General features: G+C 42.6%; 1 protein-coding gene across 2 annotated transcripts; it reads right to left on the bottom strand.

Annotated features, from left to right (window-relative positions):
- Positions 1-383: 383 nt before the first annotated feature.
- On the bottom strand, positions 384-11,708 carry TAGLN3 (transgelin 3). Of its 2 annotated transcripts, none has more exons than XM_059467054.1 (6): positions 11,691-11,708; positions 10,717-10,826; positions 10,119-10,300; positions 9,090-9,264; positions 4,472-4,574; positions 384-950 (listed from the first exon to the last, which is right to left on the bottom strand). In XM_059467054.1, the coding sequence occupies exons 3-6, from the start codon at positions 10,296-10,298 to the stop codon at positions 809-811; spliced, it is 600 nt and encodes a 199-aa protein (XP_059323037.1). In that variant the 5' UTR covers positions 10,299-10,300; positions 10,717-10,826; positions 11,691-11,708; the 3' UTR covers positions 384-808. The 2 variants fall into 2 exon arrangements, with proteins under 2 accessions (XP_059323037.1, XP_059323036.1); XM_059467053.1 differs by lacking the exon at positions 11,691-11,708 and adding an exon at positions 10,984-11,023.
- Positions 11,709-19,364: the final 7,656 nt, after the last annotated feature.

The raw sequence follows: 19,364 nt of genomic DNA, 5'->3' as shown, positions 1-19,364 counted from the left end.
GGGAAATACTGAATTAATGCTTGCTTTGCTTTGTTTTCACATGGCCTTTGCTTTCCCTATAAAACTGATTTTAACTTGCTCCACAAGTTTATGGGCTGCAGATGACCCAGCATACTATGTCAAGAAAAATCTGAGCTAAATTGGCTGTGACTACATGAATCAGACTCAGTGGACAATAAATCTTCTTTTCAGGAAAATACTTTGGGTGTGCCTTTAGACAAACACTAAATTGAACATGTAACACAGACTGTAAACACTATGGCAGGGAGTCACTCAGAGAGCGCTCTGGGTTAGAGATAAGAGAGATTGACCATTGAAAATATTTAACTCATCTGCACTGTACCATGTGGTTGTTGGTTTCAGCTTTTACCTCCTTCAAATAATGAGTCTTTGAGGTATCTTTATTTTGTCTTTATTCTTCAGTCAAACAATATCATCACTAATCGAAGAATGAGGTTATTGGTTGAAATACAAGTGCAGTGTGAGACAAATATGGAAGATAACACTTTGCAAATAAATTAATACAGAATAATTGCCTTTGCATAGTTCAGAAGTGAAAAGTAGGAGGCAGCAGTGCGCACGTGCTGTGAACTGACACATACCACCACAAAAACCCAAGTTCCTAGGTGAGCTCTTGCAGCTGCAAAGAAAACAAACCAAACCAAAAATACCCCAAACCTTAGAGAGCCTAACTTTTAAAAACCAGGCAGAAAAGGAACTAATAAGCATTTTTTTCTTTTTCTTTTTTTTTTTTTCCCTAATGGACCATGTTGCAGAAAGAGTGTTTTCTCCACAGCGAGAGATGCTTTTAGATAATCTGCCTTGGCATCCCATAGCCTGTCATACCCGACTGTGATGCTCCTTTGTTGCTCCCCATCTGAAGGCCTATTACATTCTGTCCCTGCCGAAGTTGCTCTTCTGAAAATCCTCGTCGATTCTGCTGTGCTTTCCTGTCCAGATACACACAAAAAAACCAGCATACATACATATCATTCTGTGTAGGATCATGAAATCACAGAGATTGTGATCATGAAAATCAATCTGGAATTGGCTCTTATCCCTTGTAATGCATTAAGTCATTTGCCCCATCCCATGTGCTGGACTGTACCGGCTGAGCTAATTGCTTTCCTGCAGAAGTAATGCTCTACTCAAAGCTACAGTACTTTAGACTTTTACTGTCCCTGTTATTGCAGAACCCCAAGGGACTTCCCCAGAAGCTGTCATAGGTAAAATATGTATACAGTTCTGTATATAAAACACAAAATAGGGTTAATTTATGTTGAGCACTATAGCTCTTAACAGCTGTAGTCCATGGGATCTGATCCATAAGACACTTACCTGTGCTGTACTACAAGTTGATACCCATCTAGAGCAACAGTAAAAACTGGTGTAATTTAACTCAGTGGATTAAATAAAAGCTGAGTGTACCCAGAACAGCCGTGGGTCGGAGAAGGGACTTAATAATTTTTGCAGAGGGGACATTGGTTGTCAGCAGGACAGAATGTTTGCCTTGTTGCCATTTCCAGACCTCTCACCTCCTAAGCAATAGGCTTTGCCCCTTGAACCTGTGTCTTAACTGTATGGCAGTTCTTTATCTTCTGCCAAAACCTACTGACCACTTTGTTCAGTGTCCCTGGTCTCAAAAGCCGTTTGGATCAATGAACCTTTGTTGGAGCATAAAAGGAGCCTTTTTCTCTCTGAAAATAGCACTGAAGGCCAAAGTGGCAGCTAAGCAGAAGGAGCAAAGTTTGCACTCTGCTGCCTCACAAGAAAATGTTCGTCTTGGATTCATCTTTCATTTCTACTAGGTGAGGAAAACAAGCAATTTAGGATGGAGAAGGACCAGGCTGTTGTTATCAAATGAGCCATATGAATCAGCAGAGTCCCAGACTGAGGGACTACCAGACTCTACTCCCACATGTGTAGAATCTATTTTCCTGCTGTGTCTGTATGTCCTGTGATTAGGTTTCAGGTTACGCAGCAGTATGGCATCCAGTTACAGTTCCGCTTTTCTTTCCTATCCCTCCACTAGATGAGAATACTAGGTTAGGTACCTGCTGTGGTTGAAAACCGTCAATATGATCCTCTCTATGAGGGTGAGATCCTGCACTGTGCTGACAACCCTGGCTCAAGTCTGAAAAAGCACTTAAACCCTCTGTTAGGCTCAGGGTGTTCAGGAAATTGCAGGAGACGAACTCACGACCACGTGAAAGCCCATCAAAGTGGAAGGGGGAGAAAGATCCACAGAACACCAGGGCTGACCAGTCATTTTCCAGAATGAGCCCTCAAGTGGTGAAGTATAGGCTAATAAGAGAGCTTATAGAGGCCCACCACAGATCCCACAGCTCTTGCCAGAAAACTCACTGTTTTGGGGGAGGCACACAGAACTGTGGTGCCTCAGAAAGCAGATCCCTCTCACTGCTACTTAATTTTTTTTTCCAGAATACTTACACAGGCAGCAAACTACTGCCAGGATCTTCATGAGAGGATGTTTTTAGAACAACTCCTATTACCTAAGTGAATCTCAGGTTCACTGTGTCTGCCTCTATTTTAATTAAAAGAACAGGAAAGTATTCTACTGTTCTTTTCTCCTTCCTCCTAGAATTTTTTGCTATGTTGATGAGTACTTCCACAGAAAGTCAAAAAGTAATTAAACAGAGAAAAAAATAAGAACTGCAAAGAAGAAATAAAAGGAGAGACTAAAGGATAGCCTGGCTAGAATAATAAAAGTTGATTACATATATGGCTTGGATCATATAGTGTTATTTTTACCATCACAAGCCCCACCTTTAGTATATGATGGTCTTACAGATAACATGTATGAGATCTGTTTTTAGATGAGTGGAAATGGCCCAAACTGAGACTAAGAAAAGAGTCGAAGGCAAGTCTACTCACCTGCCATGTCTCACACTATGTCAAGTTCTGTTTTGCCTGTCTGGCATCACTCTTACCTAAAACTGAACCCACCAGATCAGTCAAATTTTTGTGCCAACTTTACACTAGTGCTTGTGTTTGCCAAGCCACAGAATAACAAACAGCTGTGGATCCAGGAATCTTGCTATGCAAGGACGGGGACATCAGTCTGATGGCACTGGGAATGTGAGACACTGGCAATGGAAAGTTAAATGGCTTACCTCAAGTGCGGTATTATCCTAATCACTGTAGATCCCTGCATGGATATTCTTACTCTGTTTGATACTGGTCTCTCAATTGAAGTTAAGGCAATTAAGAATCATCCTGAAAGCCCTGAATTATGAGTAACACTGGGTGGCAGTGAGAGGGTTTGGTCTGCTTGAAGGGATAGGGAAACTACTCAGGAAACAGCTCCTGACTGGCAACATGCCGTAACACTGGTTTTCCTTAAGGCAGCAGCTATAACATGGAGCTTCACAGGGACTGCAATGGATATGGATTGGCTATCCAAGTAGCATGGGTTGGACAGACAGCTAGAAGAGAAGGGAGGTGATCACATCTTCATCCATGCCAAAAAAAAGCTGTTCCCACCCACAATTAAGAGTCCAGATGAAAATTATTTTTTCTATGTGGGACTTCGTTTTAGTTACATAAAACAAATAAGCCTGTCTGGGTCATAGTGATTTCATGTCTGGTTTATATTAAAGAATGTAACTGGATTTGAAGTATATAAATTTTAAACCTAATTATATTCCATAAATATAAATCGATTTGTGCAGTGTATTAAGTTAATGTAACCTGATTTCATAAAATCAGGTTAAAGCAAAACTTACATAGGAGTTTGCATTTATTCACCTGAAATTCAAATCTCAGATTTAAACAGAGTTTAACCAGCTTGGTGTTTAAGACAAAGTGAAGTTTGCTTTATTTTTGCTGAGCCTCACCTAGACATCAGAAAATTCAAGCAAAGAAAAGACAAGCAGTCAGAAGTCTTTTTGCTAACCTGCCTTCGACATTTCTGTGTAAGAGATACTCTTGGATGGCAGAAACTTATGTCAATAATATGCCTGTGGGAGGATTTCCTTTTCTTCCTGTCCCTGCTTTACAGCCTCCCTAGCCAAAATAAATAGAACTTCAGAACAAATAAACAGCTTTGCCAAGACAGAGACTTCTTCACAGATAAGCAGTGCTCCCCAAGAATTAAGAAGCCTAGGAAATTAAATCATTTTTGTCTGGATGAAAAAAGTAAAGAGACTTCATGCTTATCTTTGCTAAGTGAGAGGGTTGCTCCTTGAGGGTTTACAGACATCCTCAACAGCCTTGTCTTCCTTAGTCCTTTGGTCTGCTATCTGATGTGAGAGAGCAAACCTGATGACAAATGTACACTTTTCCTGCCTCCCGTCTGTAACCTCCAGAGAGAAAAACCTCACTATTACAAGGAAACTTGGGAAATATTCTTCCCTTCCTTTCTGAATAAATTTCCTGAAAGCCTAAAGGCAGATGATATTACTAGCTTCCCAGGGAAGACAGCTGTGGGCAGCTGAGCTCTGGATTTTACCTGTGGAACCAGGACGGATCTCCTTTGTAGCAGCCATCATCCTTGGTGACTGCCAAACTGCCCAAAGCCATTAAGGTTCTCTGCACTGCTGCCATGTCCTTCCCTAGAAAGCCAGACAGTGAAATTAATGTAGGAAATCTTTGCTCAACAAATAGCTTGGCACATTGAAAACCAGTTTTATCTGATGTATTAACTAACTCTCACAGGTTCCTGAAGATGTGCATTAATAGAATTATAAATGCTATTTTACCATTGCTGAAATGAAAATACTGACATGCAAGAGCTTATTAAAGTCAACAAAGGGATGAAGTTAAAGCAAAACGTACTTTTTCAGGCATTTCTAGATTTCCAAGCCTTTGATTATTTTAATGCCTTCCTCCATACCATTTTAAGTCTATAGAATCACTTCGACAAAATTTTCTCCTAAGGAGAGATTATTCTGGTATGCAAATAATGGTAATATAGTCAGTAAAATGTGGCTGAAGGAGAATAGTGTGTTAAATAGTGTGTGGTGTGTCTCAGTTTATTCAGAGTCAGTTTAATCCCTGTGGTAACAAAGCTCACAGCAGAGATCCTGTGCAGATAAATTCTATCAGTCCTTCCCAAATTAACCATCAAAGCACCTTCCTAAACCTTCCTGCTTACTCTGATGCTATTCAGTTTCATACCTTTAATTTTTCCCATTTGGTCCACTATTTTCCCATGTTCTCCCTATGCTATCTTACGTCATTTCTCAGTTCACAAAGTCAGGGCTTGTCTCAGCTTTAGCCAAATAGAAGTTACATAACTCATTACCCAATCCAGACATGCTACCTTTTGGAATACTTTCTAGTGAAAATAAGTTGCAGCAGGTATTTCCAATTTGTGTGAGGTAGTAAGTTATTGGAAATCTGCCTTTTGCCTCTCCCTTATGAAATTCTTCCATAAGCATTTTTTTTACTCCCCTTGCCTCTTTCATTCCAGTTCTTTCTCTTTCCTAAAGTAATGTGTCTAGTTAACAGATCTGATTCTGGCTCTTCACATGTGAAAACAAGCAATTCAGAAAAAAAGAGACACCAGAGACACGATGATAACAGAATTCAGAAATACCTCCAGTGGAACAATATTAATGGGCATCACTGTAGATGAGTTGGAGTGTAGAGGGAAGGGAGCAGTGCACATTCTGTGTTTCTGTGGTGCATCACCCTTATTACAGGCAGATGTAGTCCAGGGCTCTGTAACACAGTGGCTGAAGTAAGGACAGCACACTAAAGCTGAAAACATCTATCAGCTTCCAACTGTGGCTGTCATACAGACAACTAAAGTTTATAAAAATCCTATCTGCAGGGGACCATTTGTTCATAAAATAAGTTGTCAGCCCTCCAGAACTTATTTATTTTACTGTATTTAAGGCAAACTGCATCAGAAGGGTCCTTGCTGGGGAGGGCAGCCACAGAGCCGACATTCCCCACATGCACATCTGCAGGCGCACCCAGAGGAGCATGAGGCAGGAACCCCGAGAGCTCCCACAGCAGCAGATGTACCATATGCTGTAACAGATGCCACATACAATGTCCTTGGGATGCCTCCTGTATAGCAGGAGAGCAGTGACTGCCTGGGATAAAAAGAGATGTGGAGAAGGATTTAAAAGTGAATCAGCTGAATAATGATGGCAAGCTAAGGAAAAAAGCAAAAGGAACAAAAGACAGGCAGTGACATATGATGATCAGCCTTGCAGAGCCATCTGGCAGCCCCCTCCATGCTCTGTGCTCAGCTCTGCTTTATTTGTCACATTTGAAAAGTGGGAGATGCTGCAGGGGGAAAACTGGGTAAATGGGAGCTGAATGACATGTGACAAAACAAAGCCACAGCTCTGCTCTTCAGAGACTCCTTGCTACATAAGAGGAGTGCTGTGGGTGAGGGAAGACCTGAATCCAAGTGGTCTTGTGTTACTTGCCCTCCTCCAGCAAAGGATACAAAGGGCTTGATGGTCAGCATAAAAAAAAAAAAAAAAAAAAGCAGGGAAAAATTTTAAATTTTCAGTGCAGTTACCTGACAGAAGGGATCATACACCTTCCCTGAAGCCAGGTTCGACTCTGATATTGCAGCAAATTGTAGTCAGTGCCTTCCCTCAGCTCCGGTACTTGTTTATTGACAGCCATGTGGGCCGCCCACCTAGCCCACAGCTTCAGCCTCTCTTCAGGGACCCACACTGATGACACTCCTGCATCTCAGTGTCCTCTGCAGTGTGCTTTGAATAGCACAGCGTTGTATAGGAATTTGGCACTGTTTTTAAAACAAGGAGGAAGGGGTCTCTGCTCAGTTCTTGCTCCAAGCCTTTCTCTTTAGGCGAAACCTATCTGGAAGGACCTCCTCTCCAGGTCCAGAAAGGAGAAAGTTCAAACAAAGATGGAGAACCGCTCTGCAGAGTACTCCTGAAATGCTTTTTTTGTAAATGTTGAAAAAATACCCAGTGATTCACCTGCCTGTTTCCTGCCTGGAAGTATATCAAGGAGGGATCTGTAAAAGGCAGCAAACATGTCTTGGGTGTGGATCAGGGAAAGCTGCTCAGCACAGTACATTTATGCAAGATGGGGCCAAAAAAGAGGTGATACTTCCCCTGGATCAAGAAGCCAAAGAGATGAAGAAAAGTGCAACAGATGGACTGAGTGAGCTTGAAACAGCCAACAGTAGATCATATCCTAAAATATTTTCATTAATCATTGCTAAGAATTTCAAAGCAAAAGCTCATGGGAAACAATTAGTGCCAGGGGAAAGCTGTTTCTCAGTCACCCACTTTTCTTTCCCTATAAACCTACATTGACATTTCTCTTTCTAAAGAGATTATGGTGTGAAGTGTAGGAGTGCTGCAATTATGAAACAGTGAAATAGAGATTGTTCTTTCTGCCCAGCTAAGGCATCCCTGTCCAGACAATTCAGCCCTGAAGCAGCACAGATGCCAGAGGTCAGAGTTACAGTGAGACACAAAGAACTCTCCCTACTGGACAGGCATACTATGTCATCCCAGCACTGAAATGAGCAGCAGGAAGGATGAAAAGGGAGTGGAAAAGTGAGGAGTTACAGATTAGGTCTGGGAAGTCTTACAATAACAGTGAAGAAAAACCTTGTATGTCTTCCTCCTAGGATGCAAGTTCTATTTTGACTTCCTGTCCTCTAAAAGTTACTATCTTTTCACCTTATGTCTGTTGAGAAAAGGTGATGAGTGAAAGGAAATTAGGAGACAGCCACTAGCAGTAAGAGCATTATGTCTTCAAAACAAGTTCTTTTCCTCATAAGGATCAATGTACTATATTTTCATATGCATGGTGGGAAGCCATTATGAGTTGCAAAAGACTGTAAAGAACATCTGAAATGAGCAATTATCATCCCTTACAAGTTAGGAGCTTCTCTCTCAACAGTCTGCTAGGCTGAGGGGTGGGAAGGTGCTACTTCAGAGAAGTGAAAATCCCTTCATTTAAGACATGTAAAGATAGATTGCATAAAACACTAAAGACTAAATTGGAAGAAACAATCCTGCCCTTGTGCCAAGGGTATGGATTTGCCAAGCAAATCTGGCACTCTGAGACATTTACAGATCCCAGTAACACCATCTGTCAGTATGTCCTTTCCCTCTAACCCATTCATGAAGAGCTCCCTAGTCTTTCATTTCTCCAGCTGTCCTTCAGAGGAATGACCTCTTCCACATGTATTCCAACTGCCTGTGAAAACACACCCCACTTATTTCTCTTGATATGTACTCCTACACAAACTATGCTGGCCAGCTTTCTCAGTGGATTGTTTTCCTCTTTCCACTGTTTGGTTCTCATGGAAGATTTTTGACCCTTTCATATGTGCCTTTCACTGCTCTGCCGCTGTCTTTGCTCTGAGTGCTTAGCCAAAGCATTGCATCACCCTGTTCAGGGAGATGCAGGATATACAGTGTGTTTGGTTTGAGCACCAGGATGGGATGTACCACCATAAAAGTGAGCAAAACCAGCTCCATGAATGCACAAATGACTCAGCTCTTCAGCAACTAGAACAAGCAGTTTCCATTTCCAGCCTGGGAGGGAGACTTCACCTGCCTTATTGTAAAACCACAGAAGCACCCCGAGGTTTTTTGCTCTTGCCAGTGACCTCTCCTAAAAGTCTCCTTAGAGAGAGAAGGTCAGCTAACATGGCATTAAGCAGTGAGTTTTGTTTCTCACGAGTCATAAATGAACCCTCATAAGCTTCACAGAGGCACCTGGGAATGCATTTCTTAGCTCCAATTTAAGCTTTGCTTATAATTTGAAGACTGCAATAAAATTTTGTCATCAGAAAATCAGGGTTTTCGATATTCTTATTAGGACTTATTTACTTTAAAATAATTAGCAGAGAGAACAGATCTTTTATTAGGCCTGTGAATTTCTATCAGAATGATGGGGTTTTGGATAACACGTGAGTTTGGAAGGGTTCTGTTATGCCCTCAGGGCAATATAAATCCCTCAGAAGAAATAATGCAGCACTGGAAGAACATGGGAATGAGGTAAGGCAAACAGAAAAAAAAGATAATTACATTAGAGAATATGCCAAGACAAAATGCACATCAAAGCAAAGTAAAATGAAGACTGTAAACTGACTTTCAGTTTATTATTTTTACCTTCCCATAAATCCACTGTCTGGAAAATATCTGTTGTTCTTACTCCGTAGATTTCAGCAGCTTTTAAGAACTGAGATATTTGTTCCATCTGCTTGAAAGCCATTTTTGATTCAGAGATCTTTGCAATAGGCTCATTTCCCTTTGGATGCAAACTGTTTATTAACTTGCATAACAGCTGAGAGATAAAGACAGAAACAAAATTAGAAAGCAGGCACCAAACTAGAAGGCAATTTGTGCTTATTAAGTGATGTTGCAAAATGCTTTTGGCCTGGCCAGTTTCTGTTAGGGACATAATTTCTTCAGTTAAAAACAAAAAGTGAATTGATAATAATCAAAGTGTATTAGAAAAGCATTAAAGCTTTCATTAAATGAGGCAAAAGCATAACCATATAAATCCTAATCTGCTAGAAACAGCAAAGCAATCACTGGTAGAGGTTATATAACAACTGACAGAGAAGAAGCCAAATGTCCAAGCCAAAAAATAAGCAATATCAATTGAAATGTTGTTAAAGTCACTTTGGCAGAGATTCAATGATTAGCATAGTCTTACAGCTGCTGCAAACAGCAGCATCTGCCTGTTGTTCAATAAACCAATGGAATACAATGTTTTAGCTACAGAATTATTCCCAAGAAGACAGTTATTACACAATCCTGTCCTTCAAATTTGCTATATCTCTTTGCCTTTCCTTGTCAACACTGATTATTTCTTTAAGATAAAAGTATACATCTTGTTTTAAAAAAAGATCTCATTTAACTGCATGAGAGAAAAAGCTGAAGGAATGAGTCATACTTATATATAAAACATGCATGACTCATAAGAATCATAAATATTGTACTGATCTCAGTGTACTAGTAGGATAATTTATATTCTGAGATTAAGACTCTTGGTCAAAAGGAAATAAATCAGATCCTAAGATGTATATTTCTGCACTGACCATGAGCTCTGATCAATTTATCTAAATGAAGACAGAACACAGGAGCACTGTGCAGATAAAAACATTAAAGTGGGCAATTGGACAAAACACTCACTGTTCCATCCATCAACCAGGTCTGAAAATGTTGCCTTCCAGGAGGAGGGTGCTCTATCTGTTCTCCACACTGTACAATAATCCAGTTCACCAGTCTAGACTCTAATTCCGCGTCGTATTTCTGTTCAATCTTTTCCTGAACTTCTCGGCTTAAGCCATAGCTTGGTCCTCTGTTAGCCATCTCTGGAAACAAGGGAGAACTTACTCAGTGGGCAGAGTCACAGTCCACATCTTTGAAGTATGCACAGGAAAATTAAAGAATAAAAGATTAAGCAGCCTGCCCTAAATGTTAGACAGTTGAACAGATGTTCATCAGCACTGCAAGTAACTGTATATGCACCGGGTTATAGCTCCACAGAACAGGGGAGGGATCAACAAGGGAATGTCCTTTTCCAAAAGCACAAATTAGCTACATCTTTTTTAAAAGGAAGGAGAAAACAGCAGTCCCCCCTACCCAAACACAAAAACAGAAAAAACAAGATTTAAAACACAGTAGGTTTTAAAGAGAAGCTTCTACTATGTTTATAGAGAATACAATAGGTTTGTCAGATCAACATTACAGCTGCCTGCAAATCCAAAAGCGCTTTAAAATTGCCTACCTAATACTTGCTAATAAGAAGAAGGTTGTGCATGGGAGCTCAAGCAATCCGATTAAAGATGCAGTCTTCCTCAGCAGAGATGCAAGGATGGATATCCAGAGATCAGCACACTGAAAAGCGAAGACGAATTTAAGAGATGCAGGCTGTCACAATGCCCTGCTGCTGCTGCAGCATTGTGGTTTGAAGAACAGTATATTGATTTGATTTTCCTCACATATAGGGAGGGTCAGAGCAGGGGCGTTGCTAAGAGCCATTAAAGAGACCTGCCTCCTCAGTCACAGCCCAGGGAGCCTGTTTATCTCGCCCATCTGTGGTCTGTTTTCATGCATCTCTCCTCAGCTGTGCACTGCTCACCCCACTGGCTCAGATTTACTCCACCTTGTCTGCATCAACCCAAATTGCATCAAGCATCCCAGTAACAGATAGGCAGAAACACAAATATAGGCACTCTGTTAAATGCATGTGACAGAAATTACCACACATCTAGTTTTTTTTTAGCCATAAGCCAGAAACAAACCTTTTTTCTCCCTGTTCTGCACCTCAATAACAGGCTGAGAGTGTGACAAATAATTTTTCCTATTCCCAGTTCAAATGCTGATAAAAAGTTTGAACAAGGGGATAATAGGATGAAAAGTGAAGGAAGAGAAGGCAGGTAGTAGAATATTATTATCGCCCTCTCATCAGTATATATTAGAAGGCTATCAAATAGTGGAATGGTGTCCTGAAAAACAACTCAAACCACTGAAACCAAGGGGAAATCACGGAAAAGTAGCAAACCTACTATAAAGCACAAGGATTTTACTTTCTGCTGCTATGAGTCAGCTAACCTGCAGCGATAGAAAAGCAGCTATGCCCATGTACAGTCGTTTAAATTTTGATGATATCACTCATACAATGTAGAAGGGGAGAGAAGAGTTAAGATGAGACTTTTCTTGTGGTCTGATTTAATCCTATATTAAATAAAATTACTTTACCTCTTTCCGAGCTCTGCAAGACTGTCAAATATCTTTCATTCATGCTGCATTATCCACCGTAGTAGGAAATAGTTTCCTTTTAGCAAATGATTAATGTTCAGATTGATATGCAAGGAAGTTGATAAACCCAAGATGGACACATAGTCAGTTTGGCAAACAAAAGTCCTGCTGCTGTATTCAGAAAGGAAAAAAAAAGGGAGAAAAGCAATACAGCTCCATGTATATCTGTTTCATAATGGGCTCTTCATCCATTACTTTCTCATTTTAAGATTCTGAATTCTCAGACATACTGCTTCTGATGCTGCTGGGCTTGAACAGACTCAAAAGATGAAAAATTTAATAGATGATCTAATTCATTGTTGTCTTCCACAGGCATTTCATTTAGTGCTTTCTCTTCTGTGCACTGGTAGCTCTAAAGCCCTATGAAGCACTTGATTACATAACTCAGAGCATGCTACGTGACAGGGCCACCGCTTGGGCACTTTCTGTCTCAGTGAACATGGGGCTGAAGGCACAGCGGATGTGCAGGAATTAAGACTGCAAGCCCAGCCTGGAGATCAGAGAAGGAACAGGCTGCAGCTGTAACAGGAATAGGTAGTATGTCGGTTTCTCAGCTGTTTAGGTGACCTGGAAAGGCCCGGGGTGGCCTTGGACAGCCCGCGCTTCAAAGGACGAGAAGAGGCTTCAGGTCTTTTCTCGGTCTCGGTGTTTATTAATTGTTTATCTAAAAGATTTTCTCTCAGCCCAACAGAGGTCTGCACAGCAGCCAGCCATGAGCACACTACGAGCCCCCGGGGCGGTCACCTATCTTTATACTCAAAATTACGTATACAATATTTATCATTTTTCCCCAATGCCTTTTACCCTTATTAACCAGTGCACTTTTAGTAATAACCAATCCCAAAGTGCCAACATCACCACAGAAGATGGAGGCCAAGAAGAAGAAGAAGAAGAACAGGACATGCCCCAATTCCTCCATCTTACTTCTTTAGACCCCCCTGTACAGAAATCCTAAACCCTGTGTCTTACACTCTAATTAACTTATCCCTTCACCATTTACCCCAGTGAAATTCTCCCATCCTCATACAGGTGTCGTCTCCCATGCAGGATCAAAGTCCAGCCACCAGACACTTCTGGCAACATTCCAGGACTCCCGAGCCCCCCAAGGGTGGTCTTGGTCACTCTGCACATCAGTCCTGAGGTGCTGAGATCCCACATCTCCCCCTTCTGTTTGCACCAAGAAGACCTCTTTTGCTATCTGATTCATGGCACGTTTTAAACATGCAAAGATGCATGGGACGACAAGTATGAGGACTAGGAGAACTATTAAGACATAGAACCCTACCCTTAAAATTCCTCTCCAAATGGGAGAGATGTCAAAGAATTCTACCGTTGCTTATTGCAATGAATGAAAGAATGATGCACATAAGCATCATGAAACTCATTACTTCGCTTTTATGTGAAAATCCCCAAAGTCCTTAGTTTCTTTTTATTTCTCTTCTGAATCGCTCTTTCCAGTCTGAGTCTCGACTTCTGTCTGAGTACTCGTCTCTTTGTTTCTCGGATCAGCGTTCTCGTGTTCTTGCGTTTGAAATGGCTTCACGTGTCGTGCCGACACCCACTTCAGACCTCGGTCTGTGGAAATACAAGCGAAACCCTTGCCCCCGACTAGGTGGCGCTGTCACCGGCCTCCCCAGCTCGGATGACGGAATGAGCTTGACTGCTCTTCCGGTCGACTGCCGTGTCTTCTGCCTGGCTTTTAATTCAGCTGAAAATGGAGCTCGAACACCAGAACGTCTCCCTTGAAGGGATGAGCCTTGGACCCCGAGGGTTTCAACTAAAGGTACCAAGTCTGGAGAGGGTGTGGAGCCCCGGGACTTAGAATCCCGAGCATGGCCCCTCCTCGCCCGAGACGTCACAGGGGACCTGGCCCGCCCCCGCCCGCGTTCTGCTCTCTGCGCATGGGTGCTCTCCAAGCCGCTCCCTGTCTCTCCCAAGCTGACGTAACTCTCTCCCCCTCGTTCCACCTCCGAAGTCTCTTCCCCTCGGTCTGTCCCTGACTCTGTCTCCTCCTCCTCTGACGCTGTGTCCACTCCTCCCGCCGGTGTGTACAGCCCGCCTCCCGCCGGCCCCCGGGCCCGCTCCGCGATTCGGGCCGACCTCCACACCGGGTCTGACGTCACAACCGCGCACCTCCTGCGTCTCTCTACGGTGGACCTTTGGGGCTGCGCAGTTTCCCCCAATTCGCTGCCCGTGCCTAACACCTCCGCGCTGGTTTGTGACTCCCCCCCCCGGGTCTTTGCGAGTCCTGCCTTTCGCGTGTGTCTCTGCTGCCCTGCCGGCCGGGGCGGCTGCCACCCCCGGCATTGCGCTGACCAAAGCCGCACCAGAACTCGTGTCTCCCGTTATCTCTTTACTCGCGCATCCCTCCTGCACCGCCGCAGCCTGGCCACCCTGCTCTGCTGCCGCGCCGCCGCGAGAAAGTGCCCCTCCCGATCCCTTTCCTCCCCCCTGCATCCCCCCTTCCGATCCTGACTCCCCTGTACTCTCCAGGGTTTCAGGACGCTTTAGGAGTTTCCTGGGGTTTCTGGGTTTTGGGACTGGAGCTTTTAATATTATTTCCTGCTCTCTTTCCTCGAGAGCCCTTTCCCCCTGGCTTCTTGAGGCCAGAGCTAATTTTTTCCCGGAGCTTTGCTTCCCTCCCTCCTTCTGAGGGTGCCGCAACTTTTCGTTGCTTTTCCAGTCTTTTCGACTGCACCGAAATGCCTTCTAGCATTATTCTTGCTGGCGAGAGCAGCTTTAACGCTGTCTCATCTTTATTCGTTGCTAAGAGATATAAATGTCTGTTAATTTCCTGCCAAAACCCCACTTCGAATAGCAGGCATGTCTCTGCAAGTGGATAATTTAGCCTCACCCACAATAAAAGTTGTTTTAATTCCTTCTTTGGGATCCCTTCTGTGTATGATTCAGCCACGCCTTGTAAGGCGGACAAAATTTCCCGCTGTTCCTGGGAGAGTGTGCCCCCCATGTTCCTATTTTTGACCTTCTCACCGAATCTGTCGTCAGAGCTGTCCGAAGGCTCCTGATCTCCGTCCAGCAGGTCACGAGGGAAGGATCCAGAGGCGCCTTTCTGGTTCCGATCTGGGCTGCTCTGCTACGATCTTTCTTTGGCAGAAGCTGAGAGATGGAATTCTCAGTGACTGCTGTTTTTTGCAGACTCTCCTGGCCGTTGTTTTTTATTTTTCTTCTTTCTTCAGGCTTCTCTCCTCAGGAGCTATCAGTGCTCTCCTGGGAACTCGTCCTAGGCCGGAGCTGCCCTCTTGGCTCTTCAGGGCTGATCCCCCCCAAAAGGTTGGTGGGGGGTAGCCCATGCAGCGAACGCCACTTGTCGGTTTCTCGGCTGTTTAGGTGACCTGGAAAGGCCCGGGGTGGCCTTGGACAGCCCGCGCTTCAAAGGACGAGAAGAGGCTTCAGGTCTTTTCTCGGTCTCGGTGTTTATTAATTGTTTATCTAAAAGATTTTCTCTCAGCCCAACAGAGGTCTGCACAGCAGCCAGCCATGAGCACACTACGAGCCCCCAGGGCGGTCACCTATCTTTATACTCAAAATTACGTATACAATATTTATCATTTTTCCCCAATGCCTTTTACCCTTATTAACCAGTGCACTTTTAGTAATAACCAATCCCAAAGTGCCAACATTACCACAGAAGATGGAGGCCAAGAAGAAGAAGAAGAAGAACAGGACACGCCCCAATTCCTCCATCTTACTTTAGACCCCCCTGTACAGAAATCCTAAACCCTGTGTCTTACACTCTAATTAACTTATCCCTTCACCATTTACCCCAGTGAAATTCTCCTATCCTCATACAGGTGTCGTCTCCCGTGTAGGATCAAAGTCCAGCCACCAGACACTTCTGGCAACATTCCAGGACTCCCGAGCCCCCAAGGGTGGTCTTGGTCACTCTGCACATCAGTCCTGAGGTGCTGAGATCCCACAGTAGTATATTAATTTGACATCCTTTCCTTTCAAGCAGCTGTTAAGGGCTGGGCTTCACACCCTTTGGCCAGTGGCACAACCAATAACATTTATTTTGCACTTTCATTTCTTTTTGTGTTCGTCTGTTTAGAAGGGAGCTACTTAGGGTGCCTGGCAGTTTCTGGTCATTTGGTCACACCAGGGGCCTCAGTGCTCCTTGGCAACAAGATGTCGTGAAAGTCACCTACTTTGGCATCAGCCTCTGTTTCCTAACTTCGGGGTAGGGACGAGTAATTTAACTCCCTGAAGATACAGAGCAGAGGTCTCACCCTTCACAGATGTTGGCTGTGCAATCTGTTCTCGAAGGACCATTCCACACTGGGAAAGCTTGAAAAGCTTGCCCATCAATATAAATTTTTAATAAGCCTTTGAAAAACTCGGAAACAGCAGAGGATTGGAAAAATGCCAGCTCCCCACCAATATTTTGCAAATAAGCCTGCTTTCTGTGCCATCAATCCTGGGGAAAACAATAGATTTTTTTTTAAGTGATAATGTTGATGCAATTTACTAGATGCTCTAGTAATATATTAATAATATAGTAATAGATGCTCTAGTAATATATTAGAGTTGGCTACTCCATGACATGTTGATTAGGGAACTAAACCAATTCTGAAGCAACATGACACATTAGAGAGATTAAAGCTGGCTAACTAGTAGATCCTGTAATATGACTGTAACTGAAAAATCATTGATGATGGTGGAAATTTTATTCAGTTTGTACAAGAATATGTTCCCAGGCCTGAATTAGTTAATGTTATTAGAAGTCAATAACCTCCCCCTCCCCCCCACCCCGGGCTTCTAAGAAGATCCCAGCTCATGTGAGTAAGCAAAAAAGATAAACTTCTTTGAAAGCAGTCTATGTGAAAGCAGACAAAAAGTGTTTTATTGCAGCCGAAGTCCAGCCATCATTGAAGAAGTACTTTTAAGAATGCAGCACTCTGTCCTATGACAAAACAGATGTAAAAAAAATGCAGAGGATGATGAAGATGTTGGGTAAGACCCTATGATTGAAGGGCTAGGCTGAATAAAACATGGGAGGTGCACCAACAACAATGGGAATATCATATCAAGTTCTGACAATTACTTTTCATAAAAAGGAGTGGAAGAGTAAAGTAAATTTAAATAGTGATTTCAGTAACTGGAGGACTGAAAATTAGTTTATCTCACCAAAACCAGAAGTTAAGAAATGGCAAACACGTTTAACACAAGGTAAAGAACAAATGAAGAAGCTCAAGTTCCTTATGTCAGACACAGGCAGATTAAAGCCTGATGGTTAGAAATGTGATGTGGAAAAAAGAGGCAGGTTTACAACATGAAGGTAGTACCATTAGAACACTTCACCGACTGCTTCTAATGGATTTGTCCTCTTACTTTTCTTGGCAACACAACACTAGAATTTATGACTAAAACCTAGGGCTGAAGCTTGAATAATTGAAGAAGCATTTCATGCCTGTAAGCACCATGACTCCCCCCTTATGCTCCCAGATAATCACAATATTATGCTATAAATTGAAAAAAATCTTTGTGTGCCTATAAATAAATGCTGCCAAAACCAACAACTGACATTAACTAGCTCACTACTCACATGTAGATCCAGGGTAACTCAGTAGCTTTCAATGTGTTCCAACTAGAATACATAAGAAAATGTAAAACCTATCCTACCACAGAGCAATCATTAACCTTTGTCAGATTCACTGTTTGGCAATTAATTCCTTAGAAAGAGCCTGGTATTTCAGCTACCCCAAGCACAATCTTACAAAGTATGGTGGGTTGAATCCCCATCACATAAAGCTGTCCAGCAATAAGAATAACTGTGAAGCCCAGGCTCCATTTCCCTGGCATGCCACTGTACAGTAATGGACCTCTCACTATTAAGTTAAAAAAAAATAAAAACAACCAAAACAAAAAGAGGGAGTTTTCCAAAACTAAACTTTTCCAAACCTCCCTTCAAAAGGAAACCCCCAAAGAGCTTTTAAAGACCCTCCCTGCATGAATGTCCATGTGTGATGTCAGGTTTTCTAGAGTTGCAGAGGGCATGCTCAGGCCCAGTACAAGCTAAGTTTAAGTACAGGGCCTTTTTCTGGGAGCTTCAAGGCAGGAAAGTGTTCTGCAGAGCCTTGGTTTTATGCATGGCCTTGCTTTGTCATAAGATAGCTGTAGATGTTCTACACAAAAGAACTAGTCAGACTAGGGGATAAAAGGTAATATTGGAATATTGCCCTCCTTTTAACTGTGCAAAAACAGGTGGCAGTTATCAGAACCAGGGGACAACATTAATTTTAGAAATACTAACTTCCTCTTTACTTTGAAACCTACAGTCTAGATGTCCTTGAAGACAAAACATGCTAACTTAAGCAAGTATCTTCCCTTCCACCCACAAAAAGGTTTCTTTGCCAGCTCTGAAGATGTTACGCTTCAAGCAAGAGCATACTTGGAATACCTCAAATTTGGGTTTAAAAGAAAAGTAATTCAGTAAAGATGGACATTTCTATTTGTGTGACAAAAGAGAATGCACCAATACTCTGGCCTGCAGAACAAGGCAGTTCCTAAGGCTGCCATGAACAGAAGTGTTTCTGGAATTTGTAAGTCACTGACTGTTGTTGCAGGCCCCCAGATGGGTAATAATTAGCATTGACTCCATGATTGCAAAGGCTGATCAATCGCTTTATTCTACTATATTATACTATACTTCTTATTAAGAAACTTGTCACCCTTACAGACAGTCTGATACAGACTGATCCAATTGGTCAATCAATACAAACACCATCATGAGTGTCCAATTAAGAAACCACCCTCTGGTAAACAAATCTCCATAACACATTCCACATATGTACAACAACAGGTGCAGCAAGTGGACATAATAACTGTTTCTCATTCTTTTCTCTGATCTTCTCACAGCCTTCCCCAGGAAAATGCCTGGAAAAATCATGCCATCTGCTCTCTATGAAGAGAGCTGTGGCTACAACTGACCACCTTCCAAGCAGCTCGCCAGCAGAAACAGTTACCACTTAGCACTGGAAACCAATTCCTATGGATATAATTGTCAACATTCCCAGTACTCAAGATGATCTTGGAGGTAAACTGTACATTTGAATTCTCAGGACCTCTTAAGTTTTGTGCTGGATTCTCCTTTGAAAGAAACCCAGGTTTCATATCAATTGCTTATCCCTCCCCAACTAAAACACTACCTCATGAGAACTACTTTGGTTTGAAAATGATACATTGCAATGTACATTCACAGTAGAACAGAAAGGAAGTAGCATCTTCACTGAAATACAGGTGAAAACAGACAGCAGAATTTACAAACAAAAACCCCCTAAAAGATCAAATCCTCTAACTACATAAATGCTGCTTCCTATGGTTAAGGATTTAGCTTTACTCTAAGGAACTTTTTCAAGAGATACTGTCCCAAGGACTAGCACATTCTGGCACACTTTCTGCTAGCAAGCCATAACCAATTAAGCCCCAAACCCAAGGATTCTTGTACAGTTGAGATTTGATCCTAGGAAGGCTTCAGGGAATGCATTTCCCAGGCTACAGTCTGGGCAGCTGACTTGCATCACTCCAACCTCTAAGTATACTACTGTTCAGCAGATCTTTGCCACTGACATGAGCACCTGCTTCCATCCCAGCAGG

Source organism: Ammospiza nelsoni, chromosome 2, assembly GCF_027579445.1.
Source record: "Ammospiza nelsoni isolate bAmmNel1 chromosome 2, bAmmNel1.pri, whole genome shotgun sequence".
In the NCBI taxonomy this organism is placed as follows: domain Eukaryota; kingdom Metazoa; phylum Chordata; class Aves; order Passeriformes; family Passerellidae; genus Ammospiza; species Ammospiza nelsoni.
Note: the sequence above shows the minus strand (reverse complement) of the source record. Positions and strands in the feature narration are given on the sequence as shown.